This window comes from Carlito syrichta, unplaced genomic scaffold, assembly GCF_000164805.1.
Source record: "Carlito syrichta isolate Samal-C Ts95f unplaced genomic scaffold, Tarsius_syrichta-2.0.1 Scaffold131954, whole genome shotgun sequence".
Taxonomy (NCBI): Eukaryota; Metazoa; Chordata; class Mammalia; order Primates; family Tarsiidae; genus Carlito; species Carlito syrichta.
In genome coordinates, this window is record NW_007076050.1 from 70,556 (window position 1) to 91,166 (window position 20,611).

The 20,611-nt window shown below is 37.1% G+C and overlaps 1 protein-coding gene across 4 annotated transcripts in view; it reads left to right on the plus strand.

Moving 5' to 3' along the window:
• HEPH (hephaestin) overlaps positions 1-20,611 on the plus strand; it is an 83,152-nt gene that overhangs the window by 20,769 nt on the left and 41,772 nt on the right. For 3 of the 4 annotated variants that reach the window (XM_008049319.1, XM_008049320.2, XM_008049322.1), the window contains 5 exons: positions 132-268; positions 1,757-1,888; positions 4,366-4,577; positions 5,563-5,713; positions 7,019-7,231. In XM_008049319.1, the coding sequence (XP_008047510.1) occupies positions 132-268; positions 1,757-1,888; positions 4,366-4,577; positions 5,563-5,713; positions 7,019-7,231 (845 nt within the window). The remainder of the gene's footprint in view (positions 1-131; positions 269-1,756; positions 1,889-4,365; positions 4,578-5,562; positions 5,714-7,018; positions 7,232-20,611) is intronic. The other variant, XM_008049321.2, reaches the window with a different exon arrangement.

The following is a 20,611-nucleotide window of genomic DNA, read 5'->3' on the forward strand; positions in this document are numbered from 1 at the left end:
GAAGTTAACTAGGATGAGTTATGAGGTCCTTTCTAACCATAAAGATCCAGAACTTGGTGAGACCAAGGGTAAGATAAGAGTTTATTTGATAACTAATGAAATCCTATGATATTTTTCTCCTTGTATGACAGTGACTCAGATAAGTTCTTCCAGAAGAGTTCCAGCCGAATTGGGGGCACTTACTGGAAAGTCCGATATGAAGCCTTCCATGATGAGACATTCCAGGAGAAGGTACAGGTGGAGGAAGATAAGCATCTTGGAATCCTGGGTGAGGAATCTTTAACTTATTAAATTAATTGACTAGAGCCAGAGAAGTGAGGAAAACTTAGAAACTGAAGCCTGGACATGGCTTAGGGGACCACTAAAAACTAGCATCTCCCAAAGTGAGTCCCAAGGGATGAGTGTTTTGTGAAAAGGGATTATGCATCTATATGGGTTTGAAAATCACTGGTTAAGCATAGTCAAATAGTATATTTTGCTGCAGGACTTCTGAGAAATTTGGATTTATTTTTGTTCATAATGCATCTCCACTGAACCTTTTTCAGTGAATGTCTTTCAGTAACTACTGTTGTATAGTATACACTCTTTGAATTGCTTCTCTAGGAGTATTCCTGAAGAGCTATATATAGCAGTAAGATAGTTCAGGTTCTTGGCAATCTGGAGCCTGGAACAGATCTGCATGAAATAGAGACATGCTTGCTATGGTGAGGGATGCAGAACCAGAATTAGCATCTGACTCTGGAGAAAGTATCCAGAAGGTCTAAACACAGTATTGAAAAAGTATAGCAAGGTTAGATAGTTTCCTAAAGGTCAGACTCTAAGCCTTGTTTAGTAACATGGTTGAATCAGGAAATAAAATAGACAAGATGGGAAAAATCTTTGGAAATTAAAGTCATATAATGGATCATACCTCTGTAGATAGGTGGTGTCAGTTGATTCTATATCTAAAAATGGACAATAAGCCCTATATCAGCTGTAAAGGGAAATAAAATGAGGAGAAATCCACTTTAGAAAAGAGGAATGGTGGTGAGTATGAAGGAATTATAATTGACCAGGGTTCAGTAGGGGTCCTCAGTCTAAGCAGAGATAGAACATTGGGTTGAAATTTGTGTAAGAAACTAAGCTTGAAACTCTGACTTAGGGTTAAAGCCAACGTAAGTGCTCAGTCTTGGTACTTTTGGTAATCTTTAAAGGTGACCCAAGCTAGGTTAGAGGTAGTGGGTAGAGAAGCAGAGAAAAGTCCAGGAGTCTTGGCTAGGTCACCTAGTCCAGGACTTGTATAGAGGTTATAATAATTGCCTTTGCTCAGAATTGATTTTAGATTGAGGTGAGCTTAGATCTTAGATGGATCCCATTAGGAGATGTAGCTATGGGAGTTGCAACAATAAAGTTAGGGGAAATGGTGTTAGATCTGACAGTGGAATGAAAGTCCTGACTCTGCTGCTCATCAACCATTTGAATTTGAGTAGGTAAATACCATCTCTCTGAGATGAGGCTTGCTTATCTGTAAATTAGAGTTAATAAGCCCTGCTCTCTATACCTAAGAATGATATTTGAGAATGAAAATAAGATAATGGATTTTATAGTGCTTTTTATAACTGTAAATTGTTATATACTTTATTCTTACTATTGTAAAAAAATAGATATCTATCTTTTAAACTTTCACTTCCCTTTTCTTTCCCTCCCTCTCCTTCTGTTTCTTTCCTCCTTGTTCATCCCTGTCTTCATTCTCATTGCTTTTCTTTCCCATTTCCAGGGCCAGTGATCCGGGCTGAGGTGGGGGACACTATCCAGGTGGTCTTCTACAATCGTGCCTCCCAACCATTCAGTATTCAGCCCCATGGAGTCTTTTATGAAAAAGATTATGAGGGCACTGTGTACAATAATGGTGAGCCAACAGGGTTTCCAACAAATGTGGGTTCCAGGTAGTAGCAAATATCTCTGGAAGGAAAATAAATGGGGGTTGGGGGAGGAGATGAAAGTGGAATTAATTGCATGTGTGGACATTATTGAATGAATGAATTATATAATAACAAAATAGAGTTGTGCTCAATAATAAGAGAAAGCTTATTTTAAATATATTTAAATACAAATAAAATATGTATATTATGGAAATTTGAAAAAGAGAAAATTATAAGGTAAATATCATTTATCGATAAATTTCCATGTACATTTTCATATATCTTTTAATATTTTTGTATGCGTATAAAAATCTATATATAGAAATATGAGAGCACATAGTTTACATAGTTTTGCATTCTATTTTCACTTACCATTACATTGTATCTGTTTTCCTATGCCATTATAATATTATACACATTTTAATGACTGTGTAATACTTCATCACATGGACTTGCCATACCCTTTATTTTGTGGACGTGTCAATTTTTTTCAGTATTTTTTAATATTGTAAGTCAGGTTTCCATGAATGAATGCATACAACTTAGCTTGCATTTTCAATTAATGTCTCAGGAGAGAATCTTAGAAGTAGGATTATTGGGTAATTAAATTTTTGTTTTCTCTGAGAATGTTAACACATGATAATTCTAGGCCAGAAATATTTAAAACAAATACTGAAAACATAAAGGACAAAGTCGTAGACAAATCTAGAATAAATAAATATTCTATAAGGTAACTGGTCTAGTCTTTTCAAAAATCAGTATCATGGGAGGAGGTGTGGTTAGAGATATAACAACCAAATGCAATCTGCAAGTTCAAACCTTGATTCATTCTAGTTGTAAAAATAGCTTTAGAAGATATTTTGAAGATAATTGGAACTTTTAAAAATGTAGACTGAATGTTAGATGATATTTTCTTAGGTGTGATAATGGTATTATAGTAACATAAGAGATAATTACAGATGTTTTATCAATGAAATGTCATGATGTTTGCATTTTACTTCCAAAGAATTCAACAGAAGCAAGCAAACAAAAACTCTTTCTGTGTATGTATATGTACACATAGATGGAGATAAATTAAATTATCTAAACTGAATTATCTACATCTATGTGCATATGCACATAGATATAAACAAATTAAAAATGGCAACATTTTAACAATAGAGTCTAGGTGGTAGAGTGATCATTGTATTATTATTTAAAGAAATTTTCTGTACGTTTGAAAAATTAAAAAAGGAACATTGAATGAATAAGAAAGTATAGGTTAAAACCATCCTAAATTATGCCCCCTTGTTATAAGATATACTACAAATATCCTTGTATATGCTTATTTGCACAGTTTCATGATTATTTCTTCAGAATATATTTTTGAAATGTGAAATTGCTGCTTCAGAGTGTACACACATTAAAATTTTGGGTACCTACATTCATATTGCTCTCTGGAGTGATTTGCAGTCCTTTGGATTTGGAGTGCTATCAGTAGGACCTAAGAGGGTCTTTTTCTTTACAATTTTACCAGCACAGGGGCAATCTTTTTAATCTTGTCAAAAATTACAGTCTTGTAGGGGAACATCAATAAAACTCACAGTTGTTTTGATTTATGTTTATTTGATTACTTTAGGTTGAACATCCTTTTTCAGTCTTTACTGCATACCTTATTTCACTTGTAGCCATGAATCTTTTTAATAAATAGTTTTTGATAAATTTTTTCAACACTTTTTTCCAAAGGATTATTCCCATTTACACCTATCCTTTATATAGGTGTATAAAAAAGGTAGGTGCCATCTGAATCACTTCTTACCATCATTGATGATTATAATTTTTAAAATCTTTGCTAATTTAATAGATTTAAAAGTTATCCAACTATTTTCATTTGCACTTTTTGATTACCGATGGTGTGAAAATTAAAAACATGTATTTCTGTGCATTGCTTGACAGTGCCCTGTGTCCATATTTAGAAATTGCATTCTTAGTGTTTTTATATATGTATACACGCATACATATAAGACATATACACACCCACACATAGATATACATATGGAAGGGGAAAAATATTCAAATATCATAGCTTTAAAGATGAAATGGGCTATAATGCCAGGTAGTGAGTCTCCCATTATTGGAGAGTTTTAAGCAGAGATAGAGATGGAAGAGTATATTAATATATGTTTTCAGTAAGAGTTGTTCTAAATTAGTCTTAAAGTTTCTTTTAATCCTGAAGGTCTATGAAATGGAAAACCAGAACTTGGCAAAGTTTAAATTGCCCCAGTTCATGTACCAAGTAGTGGCAGAACCAGAATCCAAACTCTACTTTCTCGACTCATAGACCAGAGTCCTCTTCAATATTCAGTATTCCATGTTGCTGTTGCTGCTGTTCCAAAATGCCTTTGTAGTCTACAATCTTTATTCCATTATTTGGAGCTGATGATCCTCATTCTAGCCAAATGTGTGTCCCATCTTTTCCTTGCAGAGTCATCTCACCCTGGCTTGGTGGCCAAGTCCTTTGAGAAAGTAACATACCGCTGGACAGTCCCTCCCCATGCTGGTCCTACTTCTCAGGATCCTGCTTGTCTCACATGGATGTATTTCTCTGCTGTAGATCCCATTAGAGATACAAATTCTGGCCTAGTGGGCCCTCTACTGGTGTGCAAGGCTGGCGCCTTGGGTACAGATGGCAAGCAGGTATTGCCAGGGTGTCTGGCTGTAAAGCCTGCTGGGGGAGGTTGAAGCTATGTTGCTGGATAGGAGTTAAGCATTGAACTGGTGAAGGAATAGACAAAAAAAAAAAAAATCAAGCTGTTGCATAAGAAATTAATAGTTGGTGACCACATGGTATTTTGCATGTTATTTTTTTACTCCCAAATTTACCTCTTCTTTAGCCTCCTTCCTTCCTTCCCTCCCTCCCTCCCTTCCTTCCTTTCTTCCCTCCCTCCCTCCCTCTTTTCTTCCTCTTCTCTCTCTGTCTCTGTCTCTCTCTGTCTCTATCTCTCTTTCTCTTTCTCTTTACTCAACTCAGTGGCCCCTAACCCTTGCTCCCGATCCCTAAATCTGCTTTAATATTTGCTTGTCTTCTTTTGTATTCAAGCCACCATTTCTAGCTGTATTAACTTGGGAGAGTTACTTAGCTTCTCTTTGACTTAATTTTCTCATCTGTAAGAAAAAGTTAACAATATAAGAAGGCACCTTGGGTTTCTGTTAAGAGTAATTAAATAATCCATATTAAGTGCTTAGTACAGTGTCTGGCACATAGTAAGCACTTGGTAGGTGTTTGCTGTAACAGTAATAATTACTATTCTTACTACTTTCATTTCCTAATTTCCCTCAGAGCCCTCCCTTGCTCTGTCAGGCGCTTTCTCCCACTTCTCTCCCGAAGTCATTCTAGGATCTCTCCCATAATCTGTACCTCTTCCCTTCCCTTTTTCATATATTCCTCTTCCCTAGTTTTGTCCTTTTATTCTGACCTATTTTATCCATCTGCAATTTGAGATTACCTGAAGAAAAACTGCTTAGCAACAACTGCAGCTCTGGGCAGGAGATATGGGTTTGACTCTGAGTCCGGAAGAGAAAATGGAAAAGAATCAGGAATTCTTGGATCTGCAGCTATACAGTACACAAATGCTGAAACCATTGTAATTATTTCCTTTATTTTCTTCCACTGGATCTGCAGAAAGGAGTGGATAAAGAATTCTTTCTCCTTTTCACGGTGTTGGATGAAAACAAGAGCTGGTACAGCAAAGACAATCAAGCAACTGCTATGTTGGATTTCCGACTCCTCTCAGAGGATATTGAGGGCTTCCAAGACTCCAATCGGATGCATGGTATGGGGAATACTTTTGCCCTGGACTACAACTGAGAGATCCCAAGTAAAATCTAACCAAAACCATAATCACGACAACTTGATAACACTAATTTTATTGGTCTAAGAAATGAGCTAGATTAAGGGATTCAACCTAAAACAACATGTCTTCTATTTACACCTTCTTGTGCTGTGCCCTGTGTTACACAGTATGGAGGACACTGAAAGAAAGTTCTGTGAAATGAGCATTATGCATAAAGAATCCACTAGAGTATGTGAAGAATAAACTGGGTGATACATTTTAAGTCTTATCTCCCTTTCCCTTATCTCCCACTACCCTTGCTCCCTCATGCCATACTTCAGCCAAGTAAGACCATTTTTGTCTTCACGAATATACCTTGTACTTTGCTGATTTCATTCTTCAGTATTGCTGGGCCCTTCATTTAAAACGCCCCTTTCGGTACATCTTTGTCCTCAGTCTGTGTAAATTTTGCTCCTTCTCTAAGACCCTACACAAAAGCTACCTTCTTCATGAAACTATTTCTTATTAGCCAAGCCCAGGGTGATGACACCTTCTTTTGAACATTGCATTTCAATCAGTCAATTTTAATAGCAAGTTTTGTACACTCAATATTGTAGTTATTTGTTAAATGGATTTTGACTTCTGTTAAGGTGTAGTCTCTTTAAATGCAAGTATTGTATGTTTATTTCTGTATCCTTTATACTGTCTAATACATAGTAAATGTTTATTGAGTTAGTGAACTACCAAATGAATGGGAAGGTGATTGGGTGCATGGGTGAGTGAATGAATGGGAAGACATGGTCTCAATTTGCAAGAACTTTCAGTAATTTGCAATAAGATGAGACTAATAATACCCATGAAACAATTCTAGAACAACCCAAGACTGACTATTAAGTGCTGAATTGTGTGGGACAGCTTTTGAGACAGAGTTCAGAGGAGGAGAACATTAATGAGGAACAGTCAAATTAAAAGATTCTTGGAAGAGGGTAATGCCTGAGCTGGGGCTTAAAGACTGAATAGAGTTGCAACCAGGACATTACAGGGAGGGAAAGCAGAATCATGGGGTTAGCAGCATTGTCATTGTCATTCCAGAAGATTATCAAACAGGGTGATAATCTTATCTCAAAGACACAGAGATCTTCATGAGTAGAACTAAAGTGGCTTAGAGAAAAAGGCAGAGGAGTTGAGGATGACTCAGCAGTTTCAAGTTGTGTGAAACCGTAATACAGAGCTGATGCTATGCTGGCTGGTGCTTGAGTAGTCTGGTCTCATCTCCCCATCTTGTCTTGTGTTTTTGTTTTCCAGCCGTTAATGGGTTTCTGTTCTCTAACCTGCCCAGGCTGGACATGTGCAAGGGTGACATGGTGGCTTGGCACCTGCTTGGCCTGGGCACAGAGACTGATGTGCATGGGGTCACGTTCCAGGGCAACACCGTGCAGCTTCATGGCATGAGGAAGGGCGCAGTTATGCTCTTTCCTCACACCTTTGTCCTGGCTATCATGGAGCCCGACAACCTTGGTAAGTGCCTTAACAGTTGGCCCTAGGCTCAGATACTTTGTTGGGTATTGGGTAAGGGTAGGGGTTGGGAGGAAGTAGAAATGGTAAAGATAAAATAAGATGCATGGGAAAAGGTTCTGGGGGGAATTTTCTTTCTTTTTTTCTTAATTAATTTTTTGTTATTTGGTTTTATTTCTCTGCAATCCAACTAGACAAGGAAGGGAATAAGGAAAATTTGGAACCCAAAAGAACTGCAGCGAGAGCATGAAGATTGTAGGATATTGTAAGCAAATGGAATGGAGGGGTGCTCTCCTGGTCTCCAGAAGGAATGTTCTGATAGTTAAGATAAAACAAGTCAAATTTATTAGAGTAGTCCATAATCAGCAATGGTGATCTTCTTGCTATTCTTGTCATTTTTGGGCCCAAAGCCCTCCATGGCTTGCACAATATTCATGCCTTCTTTCACCTTGTCAAAGACCACTGGGTTTTGGGGGACGTATTCAAAAACACATTTATCTTTTCCTTCTTTAGTGTGCTTTCCATGTTTTGAGTATTTGGACCCTCTCCTCAGCTACAAGCAGAATAGATTGAGTAGAAGGCTGAGGAAGTGCTTTTCTGGAACAACAGGAGAGAAGTTGGGATGCTGCTCAGTTTCAGGGCAGTTCTTGCATTGCAGAGGGTAGACTTGGCCGCATAGCCCTTTGACCATGTAAAGATTTTATAAATACGGTCATATTGGAAAAAAGGTTGATGAGATGTACTTATAAGTGCTTTTAACTTGATATTCTGTGAAAAATTTTGCAAACTTTCCAACTCTGGTGTGTGTGGGGCTACTACAGCAGTTTCAGTCTAGAAATCAGAACACAGGAGTTCTGGTCCAGGCTCTTTCATTAACTTGCTGTATAACATTGTTCTAACAATTCTTCTCTGTAGCTAGGTTTCTTTCTTCCTTGATTTTTACCTTATTGCCTTACATACTTACTTCTGTCCTTTTGTCGTCCATCACTGTCCTTTTTCTTTCTTTCATTAAGATATTTGAGTAGAGTATTTCTTTAGATTTTATTCCTGGCATTTCATAAGGCAGCAGTTATTTTTTCTTCAATCCCTAGTGCGTATTATTTTTCTGGCCAGTAGGTGGCGATAGTGTTTGTAAGAAAAATCTGTAAGTTCCACGCAGTTTCCATTACAGTTTTATTTTAGTTCTGTAAATTTTGTTTATATTTGGAAAAGCAACCCTTAAACAAAACAAATCTCATTGCAGATTTAATAATTGTGGCCTGGCCTTGGGTTTGACAAACACTTAACATATAGCTGGTCTTTACAGACATCTTGGGTCATCATTTCTGCCCATATATTTGGGATACCTCTTGGTCAGAGAGAGTTGTTATAAGCAAATTAGAAATATTAGTTAATGGAGCAGAAAGAAACAGAAGCAACAGGTTCCTGCAGTGAGGGCATGTAGAACTGAATAAGAAGGACTTATTTTCTAGCCTTAACCCTAAAGCCAAATCCCTGGTTTAATCTCCTGCAAAACCAATCAGGCTCTCCAACCAGGTCTAAATGCCTCCCTAGGACTCACTTTTGCTTTGGATGAATAAAATTCAAACTGAGGCCCAAGGAGAATGACAGTGGATTATTTTAAAACATTCTGTTGAGTAGTCTGGAGGGAGAAGATACTGGGTTTAAAAGTGTAAAGGTTTAAAAGTTGCTCTTGGTTAAGATTTCTGAGTTTTCCTACTAGCAAAAAAAAGAAAAAGAAAAAGAAAAAGAAACAACGCTTTTTTATCTTTGCATTTCCAGGTCTTTAAAACTCTTTCCTCTTTCCTAAGGGATCCAAGTCAACGAATATTGAAACTGGTAGAGCCCCTTTGAGATAGTATCAATTTACTTATTTTACTAATGGGGGGAAGGGACAGGGACATAGATGGGGAAAATAATTTGGTAAAGTTAGAAATGTTGGCTTTTTAAAAAATTTCTCCCTTTTGCCCCTTTTCCACCAACTCCTATTTATTCTTATTCCTACATGATCTCTTGATTTCGAGCTCTCCATTATACCCTTGGGGACTTGCTCTCTGATTAATATTGAGAGTTATCAATGTGTCTAACTCTCCAAAGAAAGGATAAAGGGTAACCCAGTTAATGGAGGAGAAAAGACCAAAATACGGCCTTGGGATTCTGAAGAGAAGGATAATACAGGCAATGGTAACTATACGTATGTGCTTGAGGAGTTTGCAGATTATTTGAGAACATCACTGTGGAGATTAAACATGTTGATTAAAGGTGTTAGATGCTTACAATCATGTTTAAAAAAACCCCAAATGCTCCCCCCTCAATGCAGCAAATGTTAAAAGTTTGAGTTATGTGGGATTGTTGGTAATTTTTCAATCATCTTTTTTCTTTAACCTAATAAATTTAATTGGGATTAAATTACATTGAACAGAAAATGACATATTTTATTCTAAAAAATGACTCTGCATAATATACCTCAGATCTTACAATGTAACTACTAATACTAGAGCTTTAATAGCCAGAGAAAATGACAGATAAAAAGGTTAAAGCTTGTAACCAAGTTCATGTTAGATTTCTCAGCAGAAAAGAGGATACTTATTACTTCCCTGGCCCTTCATTAGGGTTTCTTTCTCCTATTTGCTGTCGGAGCTCTTTCTTTATTCATTATTCTCCACTCCCCCTTCCCTCTCTTTTTCCCTTATTCTTTTCCCCTCCCTTCTCTTATTGTTCTCTCTTTAATTATTAATGTTTTCCTTGTCTCTCTTTTGATATCTCTCATCATTCTTTTTTCTCGATTCTTTCCTTCTTTTTCTTCTATCAGTTTGTCTCCCGTCTTACCCTTTCTCTTTTCTTTGTCATTTTTTCCTTTATTTCTTTTTCTTTCTCTCTTCCTTTTTTAATGCCTTCTATTTCTTCTGTTCCTCTCTTTACTTTTTTAATGTTTTTCTTAGTTTGATTTTTCTCTTTCTCCCTTTTCCTTTCCCTCTTTCCATTTCCCTCCCTCTTTTCTTTTTGGTTCTTTAATTTATCTTCTTTTCTCCTTTTTTCTTATTTCTTTTTCTTCTACCTTCCTTTTATTTCATTTTATTCTTTTTCCTTTTTCTTTGTTCTGTATTTTGTTCTTTCTTCTCTTCCTATATTCTCCATTTTTTTTCTTTTTTCTTCACTTCCTTTTCTTTTCTTTTTTTAAAACACTCTCTTAGAACATAGTAAACATCAGTTCTCTTCCATTTATTGGTTTAAGTGTTGGGGATGGGAAGATGAATGAGGCAGCTTTCAGTTCATTTGAAGGATAATTAAGTCTGTAAACAATATTTGCAATTCTATGATGATGCTGGTCAAGAGCTATGGTAACACACAGGGAGTTGTATCCGATTTTGCCATTGTAGAGTGCAACTTTCCTAGGAAGGAAGACATTCAGACTCGCTTTTAAGGATGAGTAAACTCTTACCACTCAAAGAAGAAGGTCATTATAGGCAGTAGAAACCATATGAACAGTGACTTAGAAGCAGCATCTGCCTAGAAAAGATTGAATAGAAAGATTTGATTATATGGTTCTCATCATAAGTTAGTATGCTGAAAAGTGTTTGGAAATGTGGAGGTAGTTTTAGTTGTCAACATGACTGAGGATGTGGAGAGGGTGATACTGGTATTCAGGGGGTAAGAGTCAAAGATGCTATATTCTCTGCTGTATGTAGGAAAGTCCTATACAATGAAGACTAATTTACCCAAATTGCTAATTGCACCCCATTTGAGGAGTACCAAGATGTAGCATTTAAGGGAGATAGCAAGTGGCTAAAGATCCAGTTAGAAAGAAAGGAAAGGCCTTGCTAAATAGTTAGGACTTTGTTTTCTAAGTTATGGGACGCCATCAAAGATTTTGTTTCTTTTATTAAGGTAATGAGTAACAGAATGTGATTTTCATTTTTGTAAGCTTACTACAAAATAGTATGAATAATGGTCCTGAGCCAGAAGGCACCAGAATCAGAAAGGCATAGCAGAAGTCTCTTGAGAGAGATGATGAGAGCCTGCCAATGGGTGGGGTCAGTAGGAATGGAGAGAAGGACAGAGTTAAAGGACATCTAGGAGAGAGAAATGACAGGAGTTTTCTGAGAAGCTGAGGAAAAGTAAAAGATGTCTGAAGTTTCCAGCTTGTATGCTAGGTGGATGATGGTATCACTAACCAAATTATTAAATACAAAAACAGGGTTAGGATAGTAAAGTTTGTGTAAAAATATTCATTTTACATTTCTGGTGAAATGCATATCACAGTAGATATTTTTGGGTGGACATCTAAAGCTTGAAGGAAAAGCATGGGCTAGAGAGAGATTTGTTTGCTCTCATAGTTCAAGTCCATAAGCATGTAGGGTAATAGAAAAAAAAATTAAGGCAGAAATGAACATTTAAGACATAGAAGGGAGAAGACAGAATAAAAATAAAACAAAGGATCAATCAAAGAGGTAAGAAGAGACACAGAAACCAAGGGCAGAATAATGTTGAAAAAGAAATTGCTTGTCTAGATGAGAAAATTCAGGTGACGTAGTTGGTCCAAGCTCACATGACTCTTTCAGAATGACTTTTACCTGTTCCCATCCCCTCAAGTGATTATCAGACTTTCTTCTCCACACCAGACCCTGACCCATGACTTTTGGACAGTGTATATAATCACTATTTTGCATGCACATTAACTCATTGAACACGTATTTATTGCACACCTTTTGTGTACTAAGACTGGGGTAGAGAGGTAAACAAGACAGACATGATTTCGCTCTCAGGAAATATCCTCAATAAACAAATAAAATAAGTTAATTTTAGGTAATGATATATAACATGAAGGAAATAAAATATAGAGATATGATTAAATGATGAGGACATCATTTTAGAGAGGGTTTATAAAGTCTGATCTCTCTAAGAATGTGATATTTAAGCTGAGATTTAAATAATGAGGAGAAGGGAAGTATATGAAGATCTCTAAGTAGAATATTCAAAGCAGAGGGATTAGCAAGTGCAAATGCCGTAAGATGGGAACAAGTATAGATTGTTCAAGGGTAAGAACAAAAGCCAATATGTTGAAATATTCTGAGCTAGGGGAAGACTGACATGATATAATGTCATAGAGGTTGGTAAAGGTCGTATTATATACATAGGGCCTTATAAATCACAGTCAGAAACTTGAAATTTATTTTGAATATGAATGGATCATATAAAGCAAAGGAGCAATGTGCTTTGGATGATATTTGTTAATGAGTATTTTGGATCCTGTTTGGGTAATAGTTTTAAGAGGGCAGGAGAATAAGCAGAAAGGACAGTTGGGAGGCTATTGCAATTTCCCAGGAAACAGATACTGGTGACTAAACTAGAGGAATAGCCATGGAAATAAAGAAATAATTTTGAAGGAATTACTGATAGAATTTACTGATGGAATGGATGTGAGGGCAGGGGGTAAGGGAAGCAGAGGAGTTAGGAAATAATGAAAATAAAAGAGTGGACCCTTTTTTGCAAAGTGTTTATAAACTAGTGGAAGGGAACATTTTTTTTTTCTAGTCGGAGCCTTACTCTGTTGCCCAGGCTGGAGTACAGTGGCATGCAAGCTCATGGCCACCCCAGCATCGACCTGCTGGTCTTCTACGATCCTTCTGCCTTAGTCTTCCAAGTAGCTGGAACTATAGGCACGTGCTACCACATCCAGCTAGTTTTTTGATTTGTTGTAGAGATGAGGTCTCACCATTTTGCCCAGGCTGGTCTTGAACCCGTGGGCTCAGGAAGGGGCCATTTTAAGAGAGGAACACTTAGTTCTTAATCATGTGGTTTAGGTGTAAAGTGTATTAGGAGTGGAGAGCCCAAGAATGTAGAGTTCAATTTGTGCCAGAATAGTCAAAGAGGATTTTCTAGAAGAGAAGAAACATCTGTTGAGTCTGTGATAATGAGCAATTTCTCACAAATATTTGGGGGATGGGTGGGCAGGTTCATTCCAAAAGGAGAGTAACAACATGAGTGAAAACTCCAAGGTAGGAATGAGCTGTATGAGAGTAACAGTCAGAATTAGATTTAGTTGAAGCACTAGTTGAATTTGGGACAATGTATGGGAACTGGAACTGAGTCGATAGTTTGAGGCCAGCTCATGGAAGACCTTGAAAGTCAAGAAGTTTGTAGTGGTGGGATAGGCAGTGGGCAGCAGGGTAAGGGATCAGTAAGGGTGATATTCTAAGAAAATTAGCTTCTCTCGCTCAATGTTCTTTGAATTTGAGTATCCTTGAAATAGAAACCTGGAACTTGAGATCTGGTTTAGGTTGCTCCACAACAGACATACAAAACTCATATCTGATCATTCCAAAGTAGAAAATGAGCAAAGGCCCTTCTAAAGCTCTCTAATGTAAGCATCCTTCTGGTCAAGATGTTCTTAAAACAAAACAAAAGAAAAGAAAAACTATTTAAACCTACCTTTATTTATTTGGTACTTGGTAGAAAAAAACAACTGGTCACTCCCTTTCTTGAAATAATTATTACACTTTTATTTACTTATCTATGGCTTAACTTATTTAACATTTACTGTATGCTGGACTAAGTACTGTATACACATTATTATATTAAATTGTAAAACCAAATCAAGTAAAATTATCCTCACTTTACAATAAAGAACTAAAACATACAGATGTTTAGAAACTTACATGAGGTAATATATATGAGGGGAGATCCAAAAACCTTGGAATTATCTTTTATAGGGTAGGCCTATTGTAGTACAGGCTTCTCTTGCTGGGTAAGTGTTCTAGGAAGCCATTGACATCAATGTACTGGCTAGCGTTGTTGTGAGAGGCTGCATTTGGCTTCAGTGAATTTTTCTTTTCTTTTGAGATTCCTTCAACATGTTTGCCCATTTCATGATGAGTGAGTTACAAGTGCCCCTGCCCACATTGTGCTTAGTGTTCAGCAGTTTTTGACCAAAAAATGGCATGACCTTTATGCCCCACTCTCCTATTTACGTGAGCTCACCCCAAGCACCTTTCTTTGTTTGTTTCCCTGGATGGAAAAGTCCTCAAAGGGAAATGTTTTTGCCAATGTAGAAGAGGTGAAAAAAAAAAGGCAGAAGCATTAAAAGGCATCAAAATTGATGAGTTCAAAAACTGTTTTGAGCAGTGGAAATAGCATCTTGATAGGTGTATTGCATCAAATTGAGAGCACTTTGAAGGCAACTGAAGTTTAAACAAGTAAGAATACACAATTTTAAATAAATAAATTCCATATTGGGGAATATAGCTAATAAGCGGCAGATAGGGTCACCAACCAAGCCAGTTTGCCTAGTACTGAGGGGTTTCTAGAAATATGGGACATATAGTGCTAGTGGCAGAGTTTAATTTATTTATTTACTTATTTATTTATTTATTTTTCTTTTTAAGATGTTGAGTACAATTAAAAATTAGGTATACAACTAGCCATGGTACAGGTCAAGTTTGGGTCTCCCTTTGGTCCCCATTTCGCCTGACTTGAGATCAGGTACTCTTATTGATATTATATGCCTCCCCCTTCCCCTGACTGTTTCTGGCTACTGCCAATCCTTTTCTTATAGTATTATGGTAAATATTCAGGGTCTGCTTAGGAGTGAGAACATGTAGTACTCAGTTCTTTGTTTCTGTGATAGATCATTGAGTATGATAGACTCTAAATTCATCCACGTTGCTGCGAATAATTTTGTCCCTCTTTCTGTCTGCATAATAGTCCATCGTGTATATGTATCACATTTTAAAAATCCAGTCCAATTGCAATGGGCAGCATGGTTGGTTTCCAAGTTTTTGTTTTGTGAATAGTGCTGCGATAATTTTGCATGTGCAGGTGTTTTTTTTTTTTTTTTTTTGAGAGTGATTTAAGTTCCTCTGGGTATGGTCCCAGAAGGGAGATTGCTGGATTGTATGGAAGGTCAACTTTTAGGAATCACCACATTGTTTTCCACAGAGGTTGAGCTAGTTTGCCCTCCCACCAGCAGTGTAGAAACATTCCTGTTTCTCTGCATTCTCACCAGCATCTTTATTTTTTGTTTCATTAATGATGGCCACTGTTACTGGAGTCAGGTAGTATCTCAGTGTGGTTTTGATTTGCATTTCTCTGAAGATTAGTGAGGCTGAGCATTTTTTCTTGTGTCTGTTGGTTGCTCATATGTCTTCTTTTGAGATGTGTCTATTAATGTCTTTTGCCCAATTTTAATGGAGCTATTTGTTTTTTCCTTTCAGCACATATGAATTCCTTGTAGATCCTGGATGTTAGGCCTTTGTCACAAATGCAGTTGGCAAATATCTTTTCCCATTCTGTAGGCTGTCTCCACATTTTCTTGATGACTTATTTTGCTTTGCAGAAACTTTTCAGTTTGTTGAGGCACCACTTTGTCTATCTTATCTCTTATGGCATGGACTTTTTGGGTTTTGATCAGCAATTGGTTGCGTATGCCAGTTTCCGTAAAGGTATCTCCTATGTTTTCTAAGAGTCTTAATGTTTGAGGTTTTACATTTGGATCTTTAATCCATTTGGAGTTGATTTTTGTGTATGGTGATAGGAAGGGTTACATTGAGTCTGTAGATTGCCTTTGGTAGGATGGACATCTTAACAATGTTGATTCTTCCAATCCATGAGCATGGAATATTTTTCCATTTGTTTGTGTCATCTTTGACTACTTTGAACAGTATTTTGTGGTTTTTGTTGTAAAGATCTTTCACTTCTCTGGTTAGGGCGATGCTGAGGTATTTCATTTTTTTATGATTTTAAATTGGATTGTGCTTTTGATTTGGTTCTTTGCCTGTTTGTTGTTGGTGTATAAGAATGCAACTGTCTTTTGCACATTTATTTGGTATCCTGAGACGTTGCCAAAGTCCTTTATCAGTGCAACGAGCTTGGATTTTTGTGATATAGGATCATGTCAGCAAAGAGAGATAGCTTGGCTTCCTCTTTTGTTATTTGGGTACCCCTAATTTCCTTCTCTTTTAATTGCTCTAGTTAGGACTTCCAACACTATGTCGAATATGAGGGATGAGAGTGGACAGCCTTGTGTCATTCCAGTTTTCAGAGGAAATGCTTTCAAATTCTATCTGTTTAGCAATATACTGGCTGTGGGTTTATCATAGATGGCTCTTACTATTTTGAGGTATGTTCCCTCTATGCATAGGTGTTCAAGGGTTTTTAACAAGAGGGGTGCTGGATTTTATCAAAAGTTTTTCCACATCTAATGAGATAATCATGTGCTTCTTTTTACATCTTTTGATATATTTAATTCATGGTCTTGGGGTTCTTGAACCAGCCCTATATCCCAGGAGTGAAGCCTACTTGTTCATGATGGATGATTTTTAAAATGTGTTGTTGGGTCTAATTTGCTAGAATCTTGTTGAGAATTTTTGCATCTATGTTCATCAGAGAAATTGGCCTGTATTTCTCTTTCTTTGTGAATCTTTACTCTGTTTGGGTATCAGTGTGATGTTAGCTTCATAGAATGATTTGGGGAGAGGTGCATCTTTCCTGATTGCCTGGATACTTTCAATAGGATTGATACTACCTTCTCCTTGTATATTTTGTAAAATTCTGCTGGAAATCTGTTTGGTCCAGGGCTTTTTTTTTGTAGACAGTTTTTTTTAAAAAATTTTTTATAATGTAGAATCAATTTCCTGGGTTGCTATCAGTCTATTTAGAATCTCAATATTTTCTTGTTTCAACCTGGGTAGGTTGTTTGACATCAGAAAGACCTCTATTTCTTTTAGTTATTGAGTTTGTTTCCATATAGTTGTGCATGGAAGTCTCTGATAATACTTTGTATTTATTTGGGGTCAGTTGTGACTTGATTTTGCATTTCTGAATGTGTGTATTTGGTATTTTTTCTCTTTTTCTCGGTCATTCTGGCTAGGGGACTATCAATCTTGTTTATCCTTTCAAAGAACCAACTTTCTGTTTCATTGATTTTTTAAATGATATTTTTGTCTTTTATGCTCATATTTGGACTGTTACTTTGGTGATCTGTATTCTTCTGGTGAAGTTAGGCTTTTTGTGGTCTTGCCTTTCCATCTCCCTTAGGTGATTTGTTAGGCTATTTACTTGTTCTCTTTCTATTTTTCTTGATGTGTGTTCATAGAGATATAAATTCCCCTGATGTTTTCTTGACATCCCATAGGTTATGGTAAGATTTTTTTTGTTTTCATTTGTTTCCAAGAATCTTTAAATTTCTGTTTTGATTTCTGTTTTGACCCAGGAGTCATTATGTATCATGCTATTTAGTGTTTATGTCTTTGTGGTTTATGGAGTAATTTTGTTGGTAGTGATATTTATTTTTATTCCACTGTGGTCTGAGAAGGTGCATGGCAGTATTTTGGTTTTAAAATTTGTTTATGCTTGATTTATGGCTGAGGTTGGTTGACCTTGGAATATGTTTCATGTGGTGATGAGTAGAATATATATTCTGTGGTTGTTGGGTAGAGTGTCTTGTAGTTATCTATTAAGTACATTTGGTGAAGCATCAAGTTGAGGCCTGGATCTCTTTGTTGATTTTTTTGTCTTGATGATTTAAGTAGGGTTGTTAGTGAGAAATTTAAGTCCCCGACTATGATAGTGTTAGAGTCAATATCATTTTTTTTAGTTTACTTAGTAGCTGCTTTAAAAAAGCTGATGCTCCTCTGTTGGGTGCATATATGTCTAAGATGGATATTTCTTGTTGATTAATTGAATTTTTTATTGTTATGTAGTGTCCTTATATATCTTTTAAAAGTTTTGATAGCTGAAAGGTTGTTTTGTCTGATATTAAGGTCATGGCTCTTGCTTTCTTTTGTGATGTTTGCCTGAAAGTTTGTTTTCCATCCTAAAACTTTGAGTCTGTGAGTAGCCTTTGTGGTGAGATGAGTTTCCTCAAGGCAGCAAATTACTGGGTTGTGTTATTTTATCCAGTTTGCCATTCAATGTCTTTTCAGTGGTACATTTAGTCCATTCACATTCAGGCTGATTATTGAAATATGAGAGTTTGTCCCTGTCATAATGCTCTTATAAGGCTATTTTGCTTTCATTTAGCTTTTGTGTTCATATTTATGTGTGTTTTCATTTTTGTGGGTATGCTGTGTGTTCTTCTCCTGTGTTTGTGTGTGATCTTGTGAAGTATATGGTCTTTCTTTTGCTTCATTTTTTTTCTGTGCACTTCATCTTTTAAGAATCTCCTATGGAGCTGGTCTTGAGCAGCATATTCTCTTAGGGATTGGATATCTAGGAAGGATTTTAATTCTCTGTTGCTGATTCTTGGTTGAAATTGTTTATGTTTGAGAACATTAAAGATTAGAGTCCAATTCCTTCTGGCCTGTAGTGTTTCTGCAGGGAAGTCTGCAGCAATTCGGATTGGTCTCCTTTTGTAGATAATCTGACCTTTTCCCCTTTCTTCCTTTAGGATTTTTTTCTTTTATACCTACTTTGTGTAGATGAATTACTATGTTTTGTTCTTCTCATGAGATGTCTTGTAGTGGTTCTCTGAATCTCTTGTGCTTGTGTAGTCATCTCTCTGGCCAGATGAGGGCAGTTTTCTTGAATGACCTCATGGAATGTTTGTTCAGGGTGTTTTCCATTTCTCTTTCTTTTTCAGGCATTCCAATAAGACATAGGATTGGTTTCTTGCTAAAATTATACATCTCTTAGAGGGTTTCTTCTTTATTCTTAAATTTTTTTTTCTATATTTTTAATAGATTGGGTTAATTCCATATTTTGGTCTTCTAACTCTGAAATTCTTCTGCTTGTCAATTCTGCTTCTCATGCTTGTCAATTTGTTATTTATTCCTTGGATGAAGTTCTTTATTTCTGTTATTTCTAAGTATGCTTTTTTGAGTCTGTCCATTTCTGTTGCAATTTCATTTAGTTTTAGCTCTTGCATTTCTTGATTTTTATTCATTCTATCCAACAATTCTCTGATATCCATAAGTAACTTCTGGGTACGATGGTTCTCAGAGATACTCATTGTTTATGCCCAGGCAGCTATTCTTTCTGGCATTGACTCTTTGGCTCTGATGTTTATCAGTGGTTTTTCTTTTTTTTTTTTTTCATTTGTAGCAGTTCTCTTAACTTTTTCTTTATTTCCATTTCTCAGTGAAAAATGGAGAAACAGTCACTTCTGATATCTGCCCTACCGTTTGTCTTTTCTTGAGCCAGCACTGCGGGTTTGTTCAGTTTTGAAGTAGGGCTGGAGGTGGGGTGCTGTGCTGTCTCTTTACAATTTTGAGCACTTATTAGGGGATGGGTGAGGGGCTGCAAGGTTTCAGAACCTATCATCCAGTCATATTGTTTGCTAGCTGGTGAATGGGCCAACTGGGACTCACTCTCTGTCCCTGCACAATATGATCTTACAGTGGGTATGCTTGCATAGCCTCTGAGTCCAAAACAGGGTATATGAGGGAAAAGAGAAGGAAGGAGAGAAAAAAGGGAAAGAATGAGAAAGAGAGAAAAATAAGAAAGAAAAACAAAAGAAAAATAAATCCAGAGAAAGAACAAAAAGAGAGAAATAGAAGGAGGAAAGAAAAGAGAAAACCAACCAACAAACAAGGCAACTAAACAAGATAATCAAACAAACAAATTAATATGCTCTCTCAAAATAACTCATTGATAAAGATTTCTCAACTTTAGTATGTCTCTTGGAGAGTGGGGGCTCCCTATTGTGATAGGTTCTGCAACTGCAGATCTATTACTGCAGGTTACTGTTGGAATTTAAGTTGTTAGACTCTTTAGCCCCTGCTGCCTACCACTGGTAGCTGGCATTTGCCTGTGTGGGGGAAAGGGGCTGAAATAACTTGGTGCAGCAAATCTTGGGATCTCACTCCCTTCCTTCCTCTCTCAGCATGGTCACAGCTCCCAGGGCATCCAGTTCCTGCTGGGGGGAATGGAGTCTCCTGTCTCTGCCTTGCCCTCCTGATCTCTTTTGCTTATAGCCAGGGTTGAAAGGGAGTCATCTAGGCACTCTCCAGACTTGTCCTTGGTCAGTTCCACTCTCTGCATCTATCACCCAGCAGCTGGCTCAGGATGGAGGGTGGATCATCTGGAGTTCTGCATCTGCAGTTACCCACCAGGGCTTATGCACTGGGATCACAAAGAGCAGCCTCAAAGCAATGCAGAGATCAGTGACTGGTCTCAAGATGCAATTCTGCTGTTCTGCAGTAACTGCCTTGGAACACTTCTCTGCCCAGGCATTAGAGAATCTTCTCAATTTCCCTGCTGGCTCTGTTCCTCCCATGAATGGGGTCAGTAGCTCCCTTCCATTTCCACAGTCTCCAGATCTTGGGACCCAGTGGCAAGACACTGGAGTCCAGTCCAAGCTTGGGATGGACTCTCCCTACTGCTTCCTCAGGGCTCTGCCTCAGGTTCCCTCACTGTACTTCCTCCGTGGCCCTTCTTGCCAGCATT